This window comes from Austrofundulus limnaeus, unplaced genomic scaffold (genome assembly GCF_001266775.1).
Source record: "Austrofundulus limnaeus strain Quisiro unplaced genomic scaffold, Austrofundulus_limnaeus-1.0 Scaffold81, whole genome shotgun sequence".
Lineage (NCBI taxonomy): Eukaryota > Metazoa > Chordata > Actinopteri > Cyprinodontiformes > Rivulidae > Austrofundulus > Austrofundulus limnaeus.
The window spans coordinates 696,715-719,563 of record NW_013952483.1 but is presented as its reverse complement, the minus strand read 5'-3'; the positions used below and the strand labels follow the sequence as shown (position 1 = coordinate 719,563).

Here is a 22,849-nt window from a genome sequence, read left to right as displayed (position 1 = left end):
TTGTAAATAGGAGCAGATATAAGATTGATTTCTTCTTCTGCTGCCTTTCATTTTATTTTATTTGTATTGTTTTGTTGTATGCAGCATGTTTTGTTTTGCTTGCTTTTAATGAAAAAAAAAGCTTTAACATGAAGCTGATATCAGCTAAAGCAAATGAAATGAGTAAAACTCTGTATGCACTAATAATGTTAAACTTTGATTACCTTTAAGACAATAGACAAGATACTATTTGATTCGTTGAAAGGGATTATCTTAACTTTATTTCCATATTTGTTGATGATAAAATCCCATCTTTGTGTGTATGTGTGTGCACTCTGATGAGTGAGTGCGTATTTCATTTAGTTTACTGAATGCCCTGGATATTCTTACTGACCTGGCTAATCTCTGGAGTGTGCAGTGTGTAGGAAATGGTAATTGCATCCTTGATGGATACAGCAGGGATTTGATCCATGCCTCTACATGTGTGGGGTTTGTACAGCGCTTGCCCTGTTTTGTCCTATTTTATTGTCCTTCACAGCAGCTGTGCATATACACAGACAGGCACACACGTGCATGCACATTCTCATTTAATGTGATTGCTATTCCCCTTCCATCCTTTGGTAATTTAGTCCTAAAGACAGGCCCTGTGGGATGTTTTTTATTTTTATTTTTTTGTGCAAAAGAGCCTACTTTGTACTCATTATTAAAGAAATAAGTATAGTATTAACTTTAACAGCTTTGACTTGAATATAATTACAAAAAAGACACATTTATGCATGCATAGTACTAGCTTATCTCCATGGCATGCAACCTCAAATGAAAAGTTAGAAAAAGCTCATAATTTAAGAAACAAAATGGTGGACTAAAAGAAGAGATGCACACACCCATCCCCATTACTTTTGCAATTTTGCTAAGCTATTATGGGTTAGACCATTCTCATTTTTTTATTTGATCTCAGCGCCACACTTTTAAACCTTTTGAAAGCTAAAGCACCATTGTGTTAACAAAATTTGACCGCAGACAGACTCAGAAGGTGAAAACCGCATCGGTTTTAGCTCCTCTCACAAATTTGAAGAAAGGAGTCCTTCTCGTTTACTGAATGTCATCTTTGTGTGCAACCTTCCTAAGGGACTAAAAGGCAGATCATCATCAGTGGATACCTGCCTTTGCATAAAGATAACAAAAAGAGATGATTGGTATCATTGCGTATGGAGGTTGATGCATTTAAGAGTGCTCATTTACCAAACTTGACAACAATTAAAGTAAAAAAAATACTAATTATGTAATCAGCATTGTTTTCTTGTGTTTGAAGGACCACTTCAGTAAACCATATGTCATACAGTAGATGACTGATTTTATTAATTTCCTTCTTAGCTGAAAAGAGTTTAGTTCATGTTCAAATAGTTCATCTCTTTCAATCACCTCTACAAAACACTAGAGTGATATAAAAACCAATATTTGGCTCTGATAAAATTTAATATATTGCAGTTAGAATTCTGTGCCTACAGCTCTTACATAAAAATCACATCAGCAACACAGTCTCCTTCGCTGAATAAAAACAAAGACAGTATGAGAACTCATAAAGTAGCCATATCATGAGATGTTACTGATGTGTATTTGAAGCAGAAGGTGCAAACTGCRTGTATTTTGTATGGAACTAAGCCTATGTGTTCTTTAACATTTCTTCATCTTTCTTTCAACTCACTCACCACTCATCTTCCTCTGCTTCATTTTAAACTTATCTTACCTCTTCAGGCTCTTCATCAAGCTGCTTTATGCTAATGTGTAATCTCACACACATTTGAATATCCACAAAAATATAATTTCACATCAGTAGAAAACAACTGTTGGTGGATGTTATTTTTTTTTTTATTTTTTTTTTTTTACAATATATTGGTTAGAAAACAGCACTCTCACCCAAACAGGACATTTAGCTCTTTGAGTGTTTAAAGATAACCTTTAAAAAAGGAATATCTTTAATTCATTAGCCTGCAATTACCAACACTTTTTCTGTGCTTACATCATGAAGCTAAAGTTTTAATTGTTTCTGCTGAATACACATCTTATATGAAATTGTAATACTGACAAAACAGATTATTTCAAGTAATCAGTGATGTCTTTTTCAAGTATTTTATAAAAAACTCTGAGCATGTGTGTGTGTTATTTTCTCTACGACAGGACTATAAAGACTTTTATGGCCAGGACCCTCAAAAAATGTTTAATAGAGACATTTGTTCTTTGTAAAGATTTAAATGATCAGACAGTGCAAACATCCACAAATGTTCTATTTAAAGTTGAAAGACTTCATCTTCAGCCCTTTGTTTTATTTAATTAGCTTTAGTGGCTCTCGTGATGTTTATTGAAACTGACTCGAAGGTTTAGTTTGAACATTTTAATGTTCTCTRCAGTTGATGGATTCAGGCTTGGAAGGTACTTGCGGTTAACTTTTCTGCTTTGAGTGAGAGGCACAGGCACGTTTGTCTGCCTGTACTTAATATTGACACATGGATGTTTCCAGTGTGACTGTCATGGAAAGTGACACAATAATTAAACACAAACGAAAGGGAATGCCAGCGATTTGCCCCAAGACACAATCTAACAACTCCGATTATTGGATTCATTTATACTTCTGACAAAAATGAATTAATTTCATTGGGTTACCGACATATTAGCTTCAACAAATTGATTGTAATTCAACATAATGGATGCCTGTGTCACTTTGTGTGTAGAATAATGTCGTCATGCATTAGTCGTCAATAGCTCAATGTGACTTTCTCCTTTCAGGATGCGTGTGTGGTATTTCTGGGAAAATATGTATCACATTTTCTTGTAAAGTAATACAAGTTGTAGTATTTTTTTCAGTCTGATATTTGATATTCTGCAGGGAATAAAGCAGATAATTATCAGATACATTTATATGGTTTTAAATAGGAATAATAGTCACATTTTGAAACATATGGCTATTATTTTCTTAATTTAGCTAATAGTTTAATGCAACATGATAAAAAAACTTTAAATAAACTGAGAAAAAAAAATCCCATCCAAACATGCTTCATAAAAGACTTTGAACTTTTTCAGGCTTCTGGAACTTGTTACTGTTGGCCCCAGTGGAGATATCTAGGCGGGGGGCATGATGTTTACTGTTGCCATGTTTCCAGAAACATTACAACCAGCTCCGGATAAGACTGCCAGCCTGAGCTGTCAAAGTAAATGAGTTTTCCATTTCAAAGAGAGCTATCCCAATTAAGGAAATACGGATGGAGCAGCATAAAGGGAAGGAAAACCCACAGAAAGGCGGTGGAAGAGGAAGTGCAGGAAATGGGGGAGGTGTGGAAGAGGTGGAGAGAGAGAGAGAGACTAAAAAGTCTCTGCAGTTTTGTCAAATTGAAAGAGAAAAGAAGCCGGGGCGGTATGGAAACAGGAAACACGTTGTTGGGGTTGCCTTTTTGGTTTGGCGCAGTTTGCAGTGAGACTGAACCTTCGTGTGTGAAGAAGATCAGAACTAAGATTGGAGTTTTTGGCTCAAGCAGGTATAATTATGAGGGTCAGGGACAGAGGTACTTTTTCATTGTGTCATTACTCAGTTTACATGTAATGAGTGGGATCAAGGTTCATCTGAACGGGAGCCATGTGAGATGTACGATGCTGATTAATCACGTTTATGTCAAACACTGCCTATTAAAAAAATATAAAATTAAAAATTCCAATCCAATTTTTATTCTGTAACAGTCAGGATTATCTTTATGTATGCATAACTTCTACTCAATAGAAAAACACTTTACTGCACTATTATTTTAGACTAATTTTGAAACATTTCATTTAGTTGCAATAATACTCAATCCTGAAAGTATTTGACTTTTWTGTCGACCTTTTAAAGGAGGGGTATTATGTATTTTCCAGGCACRYAGTTTAATTCTATACCRCGATTAAGTAACTATGCTACCTTCAGTTGCWATAAAAAAGGTTCATTTATCAAAAATGAACTTGACTTTGCATCATTGCCTAACTAAATGTCTTGAAACTGGCCTCTGTCTCTTTAAGAACCTCCTACTGTRTTTGACACTCCCACTTCAGCACATCGTCACAACAATGCTTCAGAGGAGGGGTGCTCTGTGAGGTGGGRCTTAGCTTCAGGGCGGAGCTTTGTGTAAAAAGGTGGAGCTTTSTACCAGCAMGCATTTAGGCAGCTCCGTATGGCTACCACAGGAGATAAAATGATTTCTCAAACATGCATGAATGAGCCTAAGCAACACTCTGAATATGTTTTTTTTTTGTGTGTTTTTAATGAGGGAATGACATTATAACATGATATAAAGCTCCAAAACGGTTGATTTTGCATAATATACACCCCCTTTAAGGAACGAAGACAGAGTCATTGCAAAATAGTTACATATATTAAGTTACAGCAGTTTTTAGGCAGATTCTGGAGGAAAAAAAAGACATGAAATATCTTTGCTTTGGATGAGGTCATTACAGTATTTACCAAAGAAAGACATCTTGTGACCACAAAAGCATTGAGCGGTCATGTTCATTATTGATGAGGGTGTCCTGTGACTTACACTATTGATTGAGCAAACTGAGGCCAAAGTTAAATTACAGCCATCAAATCCTGCGACTGCTGCAGCTTTGCATGTGTGTGTTTGTGGGTCGACCGAGTGAAGTTATTGTGTTACATGTGCCATTGTGTAGAAAGTGAAAAGACACTGTAACAGCTACGTGCGTGATTATTTGCAATAGCTTGGGCCAYAGGTTATGTGTATGTAAAGACATAAGAGTATAGGAACAGCTCTGTAGTCCCAACAAACTGTCCCATTACTGAAAATTAGTCAAGGATTCTCCAAACAAAACAATTCTCCCATTTCTCTTTACTCCCGCGTTCGTTCCCCTTCTGTCGGAGCAGTAATATATTTTTATGTATGACCCTAACATTAATCTAAGTCTTCTTTAGTTGTAAATCCGATTTTACTTTTGAGAAAGCCAAATCCCCACATGACTGAATCCACTGATGTCTCAACATAAGGAAAAGAGCACAAACTCTCACATCTTTTAATTAATCAAACATACGCTGACGTTAAAGAGGAGCAGGCACGCACGCACGCTTCTGCAAAAGTTATTATGCTCCCCGCTCAGGTCCTTGCACGCAGTGATGTTGCTTTAATGCATCTCGGTTCCCCCTAAGATGAGGAGACAACCTCCTACAAACAAAATCTGATTTTACCATCAGTCCCTGTCAGAGCTGCTCTTTAGTCTGGCTGATGCGCATTAAAGAAACAGAACTATTATGATCCCTTTCTGTCAGTTATAATATACTTTAGGGTTGTGGTCATGAAATTACGACATATCAATTCTTTGTCATGTGCAMACCTAAGTCATTTATCTTTGCAGCAAATGTTTGTTAGGTACTACAGTATATGTGCCTGTTTTTTATTTTTACTCAACCTTTGATGTTGAGGAGGCACTTTTATCATGGAGAACCAACATGACATAAACAAGGCTATGTTCACACTGCAGGCAAATGCAACACAAGTCTGATTTTTTGCCCCTCTGTGGCCCAGTCTGAACATGAAAAATCTGATTTTTTCCAAATCTGACCCCGGCCTTTTCAGTATGTGGTATTAAATTGAATACATTTCTGATGTTTTTCAAAGCTACTGCGGTCTGAGCGCTCATGTCACATTTCATCTGACTTTTACATCAGTGAAGTGGGGGTTAGCAGATCATTCTAAGTATTTGTTTATTTACATTAAATCTTGTAGCTCCACACATCTTCAGCTACAGAACAGAAGTCAAGTTGCTTCATCTTTTTTTGTTTAATTTTCCATGTCCTGGAAGACTGAGAATCCACAGAAATGTATTGTCAATCTGGAACCACATTGATGCTAAAGTTACTAAATTGATATTTTAGCTTTAGCACAGCACACCCATTCCAAAAACAAAATGCTGCACCAGAGCAGCTTACCAGACGTTTAAAATGTAAAACAGTGAACTTAACAAGCACGTTGCATWAATGTTTTAATCAGATCTGAATGCACAGCAACGTCAGAATTGAAATACATTCTGTTAACAAGGAGATGAACGTGACATTGCTTCATTTTTATGCACATGCGGGTCGCATCAAGGCTGAGTGGGGTTCACAGTGAAGTCTGATGCAAATGCAGAAATAAATGGAGTTTGGATCATTAAGACCTGCAGTGTGAACGTGGCCTAAAACTAACTTACGGTAACTAAAAAAGATCAAGTTGATCTTAACTTCAACGAATCAATGACTATAACTAAAGTATTATTATTATTATTATTTTTACTTGAGTTGTTCAGGGCTGAAATCCTGAGGTGGAACTTTTTTTTTTTTACAAAATTCCCTGTAGATTTCATGACATTTATCCAGTTAATTGCCATTTGTGATTTCTCTTTCATTTTTCCTGTGCATTAAAGTTATAATGCAGAAACCATCCTGCTGATTGGGTTACCTGATTGGCCAGGGGTTCTGGCTGTCAGGTCTAATTTCCCGTTGCGTCCTCCTATCAGGGTGGTCTGCTTTGTGTGTCAGCAAGTGCTGCGGTTGTCRTTCCGTCAGTGGGACTACACTGAGCTATTTAAACCCACTCCAAATTCTATTACTCTCACACGGCGGAGCATGCCCGCACTCACACGGTCACGCACACATACATGTTGTTGAGTATTTAGTGCAGCGTAGGGACCTTGGTGTAGCAGTGTCAGTGATGGATATGGCAGTAATATCAGCAGTGTTGGCTTTTGCAGAAGTCTGCTGTCTGCCACTGGGATCTGTCAGGCCTGTTCTGCTGAGCTCACACATTCTGTTGGCTTGCTGCTGTTGCTCTTAGCTATTTCTTTAATCATGCACATGTGTGTGTATGTGTGTTAGAAAGAGAAAGAAAACATGCCTTTTTGTGAGCGTGCAACAGGGTCACAACGATGTGACACGTCCAAATTAGAATTTTAATAAAGATCTGTCTTTGCTCACTGCTTATTAGTCAACATGTGGTTCTGTTAAACCAACTTAATGAGTAATTTGTTGTGCAATTATCAAATTTTATTATTAGGGAATCATCTTGGTGAAACTTTAGAAAAAAAATACATATGCTTCCTTTTTTGCTTAAGCTGTGTAAAAAAAGCTTGAACAAAAATAAATGTGCTATACACATAAAACTTTACATCGCTTTTTGCTTCATTCTTAAGTTTTTTTTTAAACTTTTTATTTTTTTACAATAAAGCAATAGGCTAGTTTTACTAGACTTAAATAAATCTTATTCCAACAGCGAGTAAAAATAAAAAAAAGACAATGACTTCACTCTTTAGCAAAGGAGACAAAATAAGCCTTTTGTAAGTTAAAGTGAAACAAAATAGGCAATGAAAGGTTTGAGCAAAGGAAACATTACATCTTTTTTCTCCTCCATTTTTCTCCTTGATGTTCTCTGCTACACTTTATAACAAATGCAATATCTGTGGCAAAGTGTCACTATACTTGCACGAATTGGAACATATTTGTGTTGAAGATCAGGCAAAAGAGCTGCTGAATGCAGATTTAATACCACARATATTTAAAGAGAACATCCCTTTTATCTGAGGGACAATTTGCATTATTCATGTTGTGCCCTCTGAGAGCTCAGGATAGAAAGAAACCGAGACGAAGATGTTTCAGAAAAAAAAAATGTTGAACAAGCATTCGGTGGATCTCTGTTATATTACCTGCAGATTTACTGTACATTCAATGTTTTTGTCCCCACACTCCTTGTGTGTGTGACAGAGTAACCACATTAACCGCTCTCCATCTTTCATTTCTCACTTGTTATTGTTGTAGTCGCCCTCAAGAAGAATCCAGCTATTATATAGCTGTCGATGTGCTGGTTCAGCATGATGCTCACGTATCTGTCTGTGTTCTTTTGTTTMCAGCGTGCAGGGCAGGCTTCTACAAATCGTCCCTCGGCAACATGGAGTGTTCAAAGTGTCCGCCTCATAGCTTCTCCCACCATGAAGGGTCACTGCACTGTGGCTGTGAGAAAAACTACTTTCGAGCTGACGGGGACCCTGCCTCTATGGCATGCACTCGTAAGTGTTTGAAACCTCATTATGAATATGTTTTTGGCTGAATTCTAAATATTCATGGATTTTAATTTTATACAATTTGTAGGATGACTTTCTGGAAGTTTTTGTGTTTTTTATGCTTTCCAAAGGGAGGAAGTTTTGCAGGTGGTCTAACAGAAACCTTATTTAGCACATTGCAGCAATGTTCTATCAAACAAAGCTCAAGTTCCTCATAAGTTCAACACTGTCACTCAAATTTTTTATTTGACTTATTAGTTCAGTGGTTTCCACTCGTGGTACTTGAGGGCCACTAGCTGCTTGTTTTAGAGGTTTTTCTTCTTCTTTTTCTTGTGGTGTTTAATGGTGGTTGGCAATAAACTGAAGTTGTGCATTACCGCCACCTACTGGTATGGAGTGTGGTTCAAGATGATTTCACTAATATGCCTCATGCAAGAAATGTTCGTATGCACAGATTGGTTCTTACATTGTGCGTACAAGTAATTTAGGAGAATTTGTGGCATTCACCAATGTTTTCGTATTCTACGATTTTTTTCAGAAACGAACAATATTCACGAGTGGTCCAGACCTGTCGTATATTTTACGAGCAGTCAGTCTGCTGTTATCCAGAYGGGTTTTCCTCCCTAATAACTTTATATTTCGTTAGTTTGAAGATATTTTGAGTTGAAAATAAATCACACTCCATAATTATSTTGACAATAGGCTATTCTGCTTGAATTAGAGTTATAATTTTAAATGTAATAATTTAGACTTACGATATAAATTATCCGTTCGTCCTTTTTCCGCCGCTTATCTGGGATCGGGTGTGGGRGCAGCAGGAGACCCCGCTTTCCCCAGTGACACTTTCTAGCTCATTCTGGGGGACTCCAAGACGTTCCCAGGCCAGTGGGGGTACACAATCCCTCCAGCGAGTCCTTGATTTTCTCCAAAGTGCCAGACWTATTTTGAAAACATTTTAAAATGCTTATTTCAAGCCCACATCTGAGACCACCTGCGACCGTGCAGCGCGCGGGGGTGGGGGGCACGGTGCGCAGCGCTGTGTCTTCTGAATAAATGAAAATGATTTAACATAGTTGTTTATACTTTTAGCAGCTCTTTTTATTCCACAGCTGAGCTGCTAAAAATGACAGATTTTCTTTTCTGGATCTCTGACAGACGGACTTCAATCTCTGAACTCGTAAAGTTCTTTTTAGTTTTCGCTGTCATTTTCATGAATGGACACTTCCTCATATCTGAGGCAGGAAACATAGCCTTATATGGTGTTTTTGGGGTGGTAATTATGCTAATCTCCTCTCGCGTGCACGAGCAGCTGGATACGAACAGGTGGAATTCACGCAGCTCATTTACACACTTTTCCTGAAGATAGAAGAGTTTGTTGAATCTGACGTGGCATGTTCGCACGAACCCTTTGTACGAACAAAAGTAAAAGAAATTTAGGATAAGAATACGAACATGTTCTTGCATGAGGCCCATTGTTTATATACTACTACTATTATTGTGTTTCTTTTTACATTTTCAAAGGTATTGATTCAAAGAAAATAAATAAATGAATGAATAAATAAACGAATAAATAGATAAATAAATAAATAAATAAATAAATAATACAAAAAACTACTATCAAACTCAAATTCTGTTAAACGATTTAGTCTTGTTCAAAAATGATATCATGATTTGTATATGTTTGTTCCCTAAATTCCTTTGTAATGTGTCTATTATGTCAAACCTTCCTAAATGTTTCTGAAGTGTCTTATCATAAATTGTCTCTCTTCTTTTATAACATGTGCCATGGTTTCATTTTGTCCACAATAATCACATTTCCCTGTATTATGTTTTGTATTGCAAAACGTGTTAGAGGTTTTTTCTGCTCCAACACACCTGATTTGAATGAATGGGTGATTAACAGGTTTGTGCAGAACTTAACGAGGTAATTCAGTCACAGACGCAGGTGTGTAGAAGCAAGGGGAAAAGAAAAAACATCCAGCTTAGCAGTCCTTGACGACCAGAATTAGACACCCCTCCTTTAGTTTATTGTACAAACAACAAACTAGAGAAAAATAATTCAAAAAACATCCAACAGTTTAAGCAGACATACTCCACTCCTTTTGCAATTCTCTCTTGCCTCAATTTCATGCAAATGGCTTGCAGATGCAGGTGTCCCTTGCACACATTCAAAAAAGCTTCCACTTTAAAACTATAAATCACTTCATTCCCTGTTGGTAGATTATGTATACATCCGTTACAAAGCGGGCTGTGTGGAGAACAGTAGAAAATATAAATCACGGCCTACAGCCATAGACAGAATCCTAATTAGAAAGACAGTCACGCGAGGTCCCTGTTGTGATTATCTCGACATCATCTTGTCAACTACGCAAATTTCACCTCACTGGGACAGTTGGAGCAGCACAAGAGATGAAAATGAATAGATGAGTTGTTAGGCGATAATGATCATGATTATCTCAGGAGAGGGGTTTTGCTGTTAGCGGCCTGATAGGGGCTGTTTCAAGTTGACTCAGGRAATTTGAAAATGTTGGCGAGAACATTTTAAAGTGGCAGAGAGAAAATTAGAATGTTAAACGCGGACAATTAGAGAGAAATACTCAAGTGTGCCGTACTTTTGTGTTCCGCGTGAAAGATGTTGGTATCAGCAGTTTAAACAGTGCAGTTTGTTCGCTCAAAGGAATTCTTTTTTCATCACTTTTAAAGACATCGACACATTCCTTCAAACCCCTGCTCTGTTTCTAAATTGGCACAAACGGGTACTGTATAACATGAGCCAGTGCACCTTGCTGAGAGGCACAAAGACGGACTGTAGTACTTCTTTTTTTTAATCTCAAAGCTGTGGAGCAAAACGCTTCTTTCAAAGGCCAGAGAAAAGACACCTATTTGACCTTGATTTTATATATTATTTTAATATTAATAACTCAGTATTAAGTGTATTTTAGAGCTATTTGCACTTGCTTCTCTTGTAAATAGGTGATGAAGTGTATTACAGGCTTTCTGACTTGGTATATTAGTACTTTTTTCAACATAAAAATACTTATATAGATTTATGCTATGCATACTCATAACATTTTTTATCTTTCTGATTCTCATGTGGGTGTTTTTACATACTTTCCAAGCTTCTTATTCTTTTCAAACATTTACCAAAAACACCATGGAAAAGAAAAAAAAAATGACCAAGACAGGAGTTGACCACAGTATGAGGCAGAAGTAAAGTTGTGAAACAAACTACTTTTTTTGCAGAGTCGATCCAGAAAGCTTTTAGCACGTCTTTCCTTCCATGCTTGCTCGGTATAAAGCTGAGTAGTTTGGGACTTTCCTTTTGTCTTATGTGCATTTGTCAAAATGCTGTTCAAAAAATTGAGAAATCTGTTTATATCAGTTATTGTTTGACTTATTCTTTTTAATTTGGTGACGTGCTGTTGTCTCTGCCACACAAACAGAGAGAGGAGTGAACACATGATGTTAGAACGTTAAGGCAAAAATATTTTTACTGTACTAAAATMTGTTTCAGAAGTTTTCTTGAGCTGAAATGTACCCATAATTAGTTTAATTATTACACATTCAAGACTCCATAGTTTATTTTTGACATACTGTATTTAGACTACTTATTGTTTTATTGTTTTAACAAGATGCAAGTACACCGAAGGTATTATAAGTATGACAGTATATTAATCGAGTAAAGAATAATTATCAAAAACACCATTATCCTCTGCAAATACAATTTTAAACAGAAAGCAATGTAAATAGGACAAACATATACGTTTTATAAAATCCTATGTGCTTTCTTTTTYTTTTTTTTTTTGCTCATTTAGCAAAAGATTACAATTGTCTTCAAATGTGCCGCTTTAATATTCTGTGTGAAAAAAATATGCAAAGCGAAACTAACATTAAACAGAATACTATTTCTGAAAAACAATTTTATATGAATACTTCCTTTTTGGCAAAACTGTGTTCCATCTAACATCAGTTTGCTAAAATTATGGATACATTTTTTCTTCTCCCATGATGCCGCACTTCTCTGTCACTTTACCCAAACTTTCCCCCATCTGTTAATCAAATGACCTCATCAACCTCTTTTTTTTCTGTTTCTTTTTCCTCAGGTCCTCCTTCTCCTCCGCGGAACGTGATCTCCTCCATCAATGAGACTTCAGTTATCCTGGACTGGAGCTGGCCAGAGGACGCCGGGGGACGCAGGGATATCACATTTAATGTCGTCTGCAAGCGCTGCCGGGGCGGTGCTGCTAATGGCAGCAACAGCGGCACCCACTGTGAGCCTTGCCGAAGCAACGTTCACTTTCTGCCAAAATCCACTGGCCTCCAAAACACCACGGTAACAGTGGGCGACCTACTGGCCCATACGAACTACACGTTTGAGATTGAAGCACAGAATGGCGTGTCGTCGCTGGCACCCAAGATGAGACAGTACGCCGCTGTCACCATCACCACCAATCAAGCAGGTGAGATGATTCAAAATACAAGGAATGCCACATTATCTCTAAGTACTGCTCAGTGTTGTATAAAGTACCTCAAATGATACTTGAGTAAAAGTACAAGTATCTTATCATAAAATTACTTTGGTAAAAATTAAACTCTTCTCATTACTTGAGTAAAAGTCTTAAAGTAGATGATTTTTTTGTACTTTTTATACATCAAAAGTAATTTTCTGACACAAAATCTACTTAAGTATTAMAAGTAAAAGTACTGAGTAAAAGTGAGCTGTTAGATTTTCCAAAATTACATTTTTTGGGAGGTGACTTCTCCAAAAAAAATTTTTTTTTCTAAAGTTGTGCAGCTGATGGGGGTGTCTACAAGCTAATACTGTGTCAGAATGGTATATACTTATACTTCTCATCCAACCACAATTAAATTCACTCTATCCAGGAGACATTTTATCAGGATAGTATTTTTTTTAAGTAATAACTCAGAATAAAATAGGAGCAACCATTTTCTATTTATTACCCTTTTAAAAAACATGGTGAGTAGAAAGTACAGATAATTGTGTAAAAATGTAATGAGTAAAAGTAAAAAGTCCTCTGAAAAATAATTGCTCAAGTAAAATACAGATAACCAAAATTTCTACTTAAGTAAGTAACAAAGTATTTGTACTAAGTTACTTTACAACTCTGGTGTTGCTTTACATTATATCAACTTATTCAAAGTTGTGCCACTGAAAATTGAGCTGTTTAACCTATAAGCAAACCTAGAAGTATGACTTATAAACACAGACCATCTTAAATTATGATCATATATTAAAGTATAAACAACAGCTGCCCAGCATCTTTAAAGGCAAATACTCCTCGCTATATTTTACCATCTTAACAACTCTTATATTTACCGTCTTTACAACTCTTATCATATGATAATAGTCAGTGTTTTATATGTTCTCAACATATGTGCTCCAGCCATCAGGCCTGGACATTTACAAGCTGATCCCAGACCACTATTCTCTTGTTTAATGACCAAGATCCAATGACCTCCTCCTATGCAAAATAAATATATATTTTTTCTTTTTAACAGAGTCTTTTAATGTGAGGATGGTCTCCTAAAACTCCCATCAATCCTTTTTATACAAATATCTCTCCTCACATCTAGTCCTTAAAAGAATAAGGAGGCAGGGGGAAATAGTGTTGTGAAATACAAGGGCAAGATAAATCTAACCGCAGTAAAAAGTGCCAAAACCTCAGAAATCCCTGAYTCGAGCAGGGAATGCACAAAGGTCTAGCTCTAGTTCATTAACTTAAATTTCCTTTCCCCCTCCCCATCATTCTGCTCCTACACAGTTGGCCTTTGTATTTGGTGTCAACAGTTCAACGATTTCATCTCAGTGTTTTAGTTTCTCTCTGGTGTTTTCCTCCTTGTCTCTGATTGAACACCAAGTCATTTTTCTTCCTACCTGTCCTTTTCCACAGCCAAACCGCATCTAGTAATTCTCCATATATGTACAAATTTCTCGAGTCTTTCCTAATGGCATTTTTCGTCCAAGCCTTAAATTGTGATTTAGTATTTGAAAGGTTGTTCCTTTTTTTCCCACAATGAACAGATGGGAGCCTCTCCCAAAMGGTGGCAAACAGTGAGATCCAACTCCATCATTTTACTGATGATAGGTAAATGGCAAAAATGTAGCTGAGTGGTCCAAGGATGGTTGTCATGAAAGCTTTAAGTATTCAAAAATGCACTTTAAGCTTTTTTTTCTTGTCTGCATGTTGCTATTTTACTTCATAAACCGTGTTTAAAGTGAGGGGGAAAACTGGACTGGGACTGGGACCAGTAATGTGAGATTTGTTCATAGCTTGCAGTTGRTGCTGCTGAAATGAGAGTAGCAGCAAGTTTTGAGAAACAGTATTACATTATAAAAAAGTGAAGATGCTGCAGATGATCATTTAGAAATGCTAATACTAATAAATCACAAATGCACTTGCATAGTTTTGTAAAGAAGTTGTTTACATGATATTGAGTAATATTTGTGTTTTAAGACCAACAAGAACTTTGCAGGAGCACATAGAGTTTCAGTATCTATGGCATTAATAAGTCAGTCACTGAGGACATTTAAAAGTGAATTAAAAAAGTGTTGACTTCACAAGAATACAACATAAAACCTATCTGCAWGCTGAGCAAACAAATAATAAAAGAAAATCATCAACTCTCTCTTTACACTTAATGGGACTCATTAAAAAACATTTTGCACTTCTTACACAACTTAAGTTCACTTCAGTAACGATGTGGCTTTAGCATAGCATAGACTTTCTGTCCTAAAAAAGACATTTAAAGAAGACATTTTTACTAAAATTAAAGTTGAGAGGTTTGTATACTCAACAACTAAGTAGATAGAGAAGGAATGTAAAATTTGTTGCACTAAAATTATTATAAAAAACCTGTAAAAAACAAAGAAAACACAAAAGATACACTTAAGCATCTTTGTGTAGATTCGTGTGCTTCTTGGATGCCCCACATATATGTATTTATTTATGTGTAATGTACAACATAACATCCAAAATGTGCCAACTTGAAATATAACTTTATTGATTCATATCTTCTATTGTTTGTGCTGTGTTGTCACATCTGGGCTTTATTATATGTGACAAGTGAAAGACGTGGCCCCCTTTTTAATGCCTTTAAAGTTTTAAAATGGGAATGAGTGGAACATATTTGTGTGTGAGTATTGGTTCACAGGAGTGCACATACGTTTCAACTTAAGGAAATAAATGACAATTGATTTATTTCTATGAGAATAAAGGTCAGAGGAGATTAAAAAACAAGAATAAAAAAAAACAATCCAAATGAGAAAGATAAGCCAGTTTAGCAAAGCTTTAGTCTTCTTTTAGCGAGCATTATAATCTGCATTATAATCTGAGTTGTTAGTCGAGGGGATTCTCTTCAATCTGAATATATATTAGATTTGAAGAAGGCTTATCAACAAGAAGAGGCCTGTGTGTGCTGAGAATATTGAAAAGCATCTTAATGTTTGAGCAATCAGAAGAGAGGGATCTTACATCACTGATCAGCAGACACTTACATGACAGAACACACACACACTTTAACACTTTACCCACCACTGTCAACAGACACACTCACAGTCCCTTTGCTGYCGAACAAATATCTCAGCCTGCAGCTGCACACTCTCCTTCAGCCCTCAGAGTTTACAAGGATTAGGTATGTCAGTGCCCCAGTCCCACCCGTCTACACTTTTTTTTTCTCAAATACACACACTCACACTCACAAATACAGAGACACACATATATAGATGCCAAAGCTGTTAAAAGCTGGATTAAGTGTTTTCCTGGGAAGGAGCACTGTGCCCTGGCTGGCCTGTCAAGGTGCTGTCAAGTAGTTCTCCTCCTCTCACCTCCTTTACCCTCCACTTGCAGTCATTGCTATGCTAACAACATATGATTCCATACATACACAGCTGAAAACATCCAACTGCAGTTGACCTATGCTGAGTGATTTTCATAAGAAAAATATACATACTGTACATATGGGTGGGGTTCAAAAACAATCAGAGTAAAGTAGGTTCCTAAAGAAATATTTTTGAGCAAATATCTTGTAAATTGCTTCTGRAACAATCCTCAGTTTGAAGAAATAAGGTTCAATTAAGACCAGATTTATGAGCTAACAGCTGAGTGTGGCCAAGACCAGAGTGGGTTACTGCCACCTTAAAACAACTTCAATCTGATAAAAAGTCTTAGCAGTTTTATGAAACTATACATAACCATCAATGTGCCGTAGGCTGCAACAGGAGGGTTTCAATTGTTGTAAATGCAGCTATTTGACTCTCATATATATATATACATAAAAGAAAAAGTGTGACATGCAAAACTCTGGGCAATGTAAAGGTTTATAAAGACAGGATGGCTCAGTGGTTAGCACCACACAGCATAAAGGTCATGGGTTCAATTCCCAGTTTGGGCCTGGGGTCTTTCTGTGCGGATTTTGCATGTTCTCCTCGTGCTTGCGTGAATTTTCTCCGGGTACTCTGGTTTCCCCCACCTCTAAAAAACATATACAATAGGTTGCCTTCAGGCCCAGGCCTCTCTTGAAAAAGAGATCTGAGATCTCAACAGGACTTGCCTGGTTAAATAATGGATAATTAAAAAATAAAAATAAAACAATCACTTTACACTTGCATGAACTATCATTTGCATGAAATGATATCACATGTTTGATTGTCATTGTTTTAGGACAGCAGTGATTCACTTTTGTCTTAGCGTCCCTCAAACTAGCCATTAGCTCGTCAATCTAGTACGATTAAATGATCTGAATCAATATCATTTATGAACCATCAGGACATTGAATGCCATTCTAAMATTCTTTCCAACAATGACTTCAAACCACAAATGAATCATCAGGACCAGTTTTTAAAAGCATTACAGGACTGGTTATGCTGCATCAGTTTTACAGTTGTCCCTCAGACAGAAACAGAGAATGACAGCAAATTAAGTACTTGGCGATGGACTTGTAGAGAAAAAAATAGAAGGGGAAGCATGGAGAAGAAAACAGGGAGGAGAGGAACTTGAAGCTGCCTCCAAGCGACCCAGACTCAGTAAATCATTACCACCATAAACCACAGAGCCAATAAAAAGCACAGCCTCACCCCACTGTCAGAGCCAAAGGGAGGGGAGGGGGAGAGGAGTTACGCGGGAGGTGGTGGGTTGGGGGAGGCAGAAACAGATTCTCCCCATCTGGATTCATTACAGGAGAAAAAATAACTTCCCGCGGAAATACACACAAGTATATGAGCGCACACTCAGACGCATTCTGCGGCCATATAATCATAATCAAGAGAGGCTTGAACATTTCAAAGACAAACATGTTTTTTCCTGTGGTCTAATAAAATTAAAAGTTGATGCCTCAGATGCTGAGCTGGCCCCAGAGCTGCTTGGCAATTAGAGAGCAGTAAAAGAGGGAAATGAGAAAAGGGAGTGAGAAGGGTAGAGGAGAAGACCGAGGAAGGAGGCTTGATAGAAAGAGAGATGGGCTGAATTACTAGATTGGGACTATTTGAACTCCCTGGGGTGAGGCAATGGGTGAAGATTTGAAAAAAAAAAAAAAAAAAAAATTAAAACTGGCAAAAAGAGAATGCACCGATCCAAAAGAGAAGAAGACAGCAGAGGAAGGCAAGAAATAAACGTTCATATGGTTATAAAAATAAAACATGATGTTTTCCAAAAAATGTGGTTGAATAATTGAAATATCTGCTGAAGGACAAACCATTGCACTACTGTTATTTTTTTTCTTCTTTCAATGAATAACACATAAATAAACCTTCAGAATTTTCAAAATATTGCTTGCATAAATCAAAATTTTCAGAATTTATATGTATTTTCTTTTCTTATTATGAATCTACAAGGTTTATTCTTAGTCTTGGTCGTTTTCCTCACTCCACAGTTTATAACACGTTGTTACAAGGCATCAAACGGAATTAGGTGAACAGGTACTATAGATAAACAACAACGTCCAGGATTCAACACAGGGGTTCAACATTCACTGAATTTTATTTTAACAGACTTTTCTCCTCTCCCTCTTCCTGCTTCACTCTCTGTCGACCTGCGCCTCCTGCCCAGCTCCCTCTCGAGTAACAGTGATCCGAAAGGAGAAGACGTCCCGAAACAGTGTCTCCCTTTCCTGGCAGGAACCAGAACGACCCAATGGTATCATCCTGGACTACGAGATTAAATACTATGAAAAGGTTGGTGCTGAAAATACCACTTTTGAAGCTTTTTTAACTGTTAATTAGCACTGTAGGCTTTTGAGTTATTGCTTGGTAAAATTAGCTATTTTGGATTTTCTGCTTTTTTCTGTTTTTGATTTTATGTGTTCTGGGATTTGAATACTGTTAATTATTGTCTAAATTCAGCTCAAAGCTTAGCTTTGTTCTAAGAAGGCTTATTTATTTATTGCCAGTCTTTGTGTTAAGTTATTGTAAACTAAATGCTGTTAGATATACCATATGGAACGTTTTTTTTTTTTCCCAGCAGTTTAAAGATCTTGATGATCTGACGGTTTTGTGTGCTTGATCACAAACATGCAGAAACACRTGCAGATTGTGGCCCTCAAGGACCAATTTTGGACACTCCTGTTTTAAATTATCGCTCATTAGGAACCAAAATCTGTTTACTTTGCTTATTTTGTTCCTTTTTTTTTCTTTATGGTTGTCAGTCTGTTGTCATTTTTCTACACCTACCTCMTGTCCTTTTGATTTTCCTCTTCATCTCCAGTTGCCATCTTCCCTTGTAACCCTCACGCTGATCTCCTCTGCAAGTAGCTCTTTAATGAAGACAAGTTTTATGGCAGACAGTAAATGCATCTGTGGGGTCCCTCATTCCTCTGTGAGAGAAATTAGTGCAGAATGAATTACACTGGCTTTCAGCACCGGTGCCGTGCTAAGGTTGACATTTGATGGTGTAATTAGCCGCGGATGCAAGTTTAATCACTCTGGCTGATTCCGTGTCTCTTTATGTGCATATGTGTGAATATGAGCGTGCCCCAGATCATATTGCTTGAATGCCAACAGCGGCCCCTAATTTCCTGATTAGTAGGCTGCCAGAAGCTGTTTTCTTTGCAAACTCTGCTCTATGCTTTGCTGTTTTCCCCTTAGATACCAAAGCAATGCTTAGAAAACAAAAAAACAAAAAAAGAAAAAACTCTGAGTGAAATGGGGGTCAGAGCTCACTGCACGTCTAATTGCCAGCCAAAACTGTTGCACATGTTCTCCAAATGCATAATAATTATAAAATGACAGAAAATCTTCATGTGCAAATAAAGAATAAATATAAGGCAAAACTTCTGGGCATTTGTTTTGGTGCTTGGTCTCAACCCAAGTGTTTTGAAACCCTTGTCCAAAGGACCTCCCTTGCAGAAGATGAAACTCAAACAATAAGGGGAATACCCCCCCCCCCCCACCACCACTTTCAGTAATATGCAGAGGTCTCTGTGTGGCAAGCAGAGGCACGCTAACAACTCTTAGCATGCCAAGGATCACGGCCCTCAAAGTAAAATACATTTGATCAGAAATGTTAAACTTCAGGACCACATTAAGATGCACTTATGGGGAAATTTTGTCTTTTAGAGACACACACGGATGTAATGGTATTTGCATGCAGCTTGAGTGAAAGGGATGCTAAAGGTTTAATCAGACAGAAGGTAACAATATGTTTTGAAAGGTGTTTTGTAGTGATAAAAATGATTTAATAGGATATTTTTTAAGTCAAACAGTTGAACCTCTTTGCATTCCCAGCTTAAAATCATATTTTAAAGCAGCTCCCTTCTGGCCATTGGCTATGCGTGACTTTGTGACATGTTTTAATTTCTGAAATTGCTCCCGCCCGTCTAGACTTTGTTTCCACGTCTCGAAATCATGACGTTAGAGGCTCGGATGTCTTACGTTTTAGGGGCCTAGGGTTGTTTCGTTTCCAATGCACTATATGGGAATAGTCACAAAGTTTGGTGATATTCTTGGGAATTCTTGACCACAAAGCTTCCCAGAAGAACAGAGGTGTTTCATCTTCAGAAAGTATATACGGTCGCTGTGATTTTTCTGTCACTTTAACTGGCAAAAGGGTGTGCTGCAGCCAAAAAGGCATTTACAAGGGCACTTTGAGAAAATGCAATTTATGAGAATACACTTTGTKGATTTACTGCAAGTCTTATCATCCTAATCTAAAGAGCTGAAAAAGAAATACATTTCTTTTTCTGTTTAAGCTGTTTGTTTTGTCATAAGATTTTTAGACAAAAAGAATCCTGTTAAAATGGTGGATTTGCACAGCTTCTGCTGTGCATCTATGGCTGTGTGTGCACACTGTGAGCACTGTATTCATATGTTATACAAGCTGTAATTTTCTACAGCTTTGTTTAGATTATCAAAGCAGAGTGAAGCACTGAGGCCTTATTAAAATTACAGACTGTGCGTTCTAGTAAAATACACCGTATCTGCTATGCATGCACAGACACACAAGCGACATTCATACAAAGGTAGGTGTGCCACACCTGTGTGAGATTTTCAGGGGATCACATGTTGTCTCAATCACTGGACAGTGACAAGCTGCACGAGATTTATAGTTGTGATGAAAACTTGTTCCAGTGCCAGCTCAGTGTATCACTTTCCTCCTCTGACATGGACATGTTTGAGAAGCTTTGTGCACCGTAAAAGCTCCACTCCATTAATGGGCGTGAAGTTCTCTCGGACACAGCCCGCGCGTGCATGTGTGTTTGTGTTTATGAGCGCTGCCAGTTCAAATGACCATCTGTGAATAACTGGAGCTATAAAATGAGCATTTGACAGAGCTTAGAAACGGTTTGGCCTTGAATGACTTTTATGAGTTTGTCATCATTGAGAAATTTAATTCRCTTTTAGGATTGCTGAGATGTTACCTATTAAGTTTTTAGAAAGATTTCCGATTTTAGCTTTGTTTTATTTAAGCAGATTGTTTCATTATTTAATACAGCATCAATGACAACCAGTGTGAAGTTGTTTTATTATTATTAATACTTGTTTAACTTGACTATATGAATGACAAATTTTGATCATTTTATTCTATGTTCATATGAGAATTACTTTTGTGCTCTAAAGGATTATTCCACTAGTTCAACATAATAAAAGCTGTTTAGTTTTTTTGTCTTCAAATGGTTACAAAGGGTCTCTTAGTCCCTTAGTAAGCTGTAAATATTTTGACATTTCTATAACTCTTTCATTCACCTTTTGTTCTCTTTTTTTAAATTTTGCACATCTGGAAACAATGTGCTGAATGCAGATGTGGTGTGTAAATCTACCAGTTSTTCTATCAGTAGAGATCAGTAGGAGAAAAGTCCTAAAGCATAAAAGGCGTAATTCATCAAATCGGAGAGGAAGCTGTCAAACTATTTGGGTTGACTGCTTGAAGGCATGTGTGTGAAAATGTGCATGCATCTGCTTTTTAAGGCATTGTGTGTCTTATGAATCCAGGTCATACCTGTTGTGAATAATGCTATAGTAAAATAATTGCAAATATTCAACATGCTGTTTATTTTCTCCCTGCTCTATTGTCCTCCTCGTCTTCCAGGAAGAGCAGGAGACRAGCTACACCATCCTCCGTGCTCGGGGATGTAATGTGACCCTGAATGGTCTGAAGCCCAACACGGCCTACCTGCTGCAGATCAGAGCTCGGACGGCTGCTGGATATGGAGCCAGCAGCCCCAGCTTTCAGTTTGAAACCAGCCCTGATTGTAAGCTCAGCACAGAGTTGTGTCTTTGTTTTTTTTATGTTTTTGTTTTTCAAAAACACAGACAATATAAGTATATTTTTTTACATTAACAAATAGTGAAGTTATGCTTTTAAAAGGAAATTTAATGAGAAAAAAAGGCTTTTAAGTCATCAGTATTGATATGTTGAACCAATCCTTTTCTCCCAACTCTGGACTGTTTCTCTCGGAAAATATGCAATTCACATTTGGTTTCAACTTTGGAAATGTATTTACTTTCAGAGAGAAATGACAAAAGTGATCATTCAACAAGAGAAAATGTGCCATGAGTRGTTAAATAAAGACGTCTGGAGAAAAAAAAAACTTCTGGTGATTGATTTTTGGTATCAAAACAATGTTAACACAGCTGTCACTGWCTGTCTTTCAGCAGCCTTCTCRATCTCCAGTGAGAGCAGCCAGGTTGTGTTAATTGCTGTTTCCTCTGCCGTGGCCATCATCCTGCTCACTGTCCTGCTCTACATCCTGATTGGCAGGTTTGTCTTAAACCATTYTCAGCTTGTGCGTTATGTATTAATTATTATTTATTTATTGAAGGAATAACATCTATTTATTTTTTATTCATTTCTATTTTTCACATTTGACCTTAGTTATAAGGGGTTGTGTGTTGGTGGGCAGGTGTGTGAGAAAGCAGGTCTGTGGGTTAGGTTGGCAGTCTGCAGTCTTCAGACGGAGTATACAGTAAATACATGGAACGTTACAGGACTTACTGATCCTCTTTGGGCTTATAAAAGCTTGGATTTCACACAGACACATCCAGGTCTCCCACCAGCCTCTAGGCTGAGCCTGTGGGTGAAATTTTAGTGGAAACTGTGGCACTAGTTCGGATTTTTCTGTCTGAATTGGCAGGTTTTGTTGCCGCAGCAAATCCAAACATCCTGATGAGAAAAGACTTCACTTTGGCAATGGACACTGTGAGTAGATTTTGCTCTATTTTCCTTAAATCTGCTATAAACGTTTTAATCCAATGTGCATTTATCTTATCTGGGATAAACAAGCTCTTAATTAGGGGTCCAAGCCCGAGGAAGCAGGGTAACGCAGCTGCAAAGCAGCAGCGTTTCCATGTCTCCATCGG

The 22,849-nt window shown here is 37.3% G+C and overlaps 1 protein-coding gene across 1 annotated transcript in view; it reads left to right on the top strand.

Annotated features, from left to right (window-relative positions):
* Positions 1 to 22,849, top strand: part of epha3 (eph receptor A3) — a gene marked incomplete in the record, with an annotated part of 93,976 nt that overhangs the window by 43,671 nt on the left and 27,456 nt on the right. Inside the window, 6 exon segments of the mRNA XM_014011503.1 lie at positions 7,891 to 8,046; positions 12,144 to 12,500; positions 18,105 to 18,229; positions 21,579 to 21,741; positions 22,145 to 22,250; positions 22,624 to 22,688. Of these exon segments, the coding sequence (XP_013866957.1) occupies positions 7,891 to 8,046; positions 12,144 to 12,500; positions 18,105 to 18,229; positions 21,579 to 21,741; positions 22,145 to 22,250; positions 22,624 to 22,688 (972 nt within the window).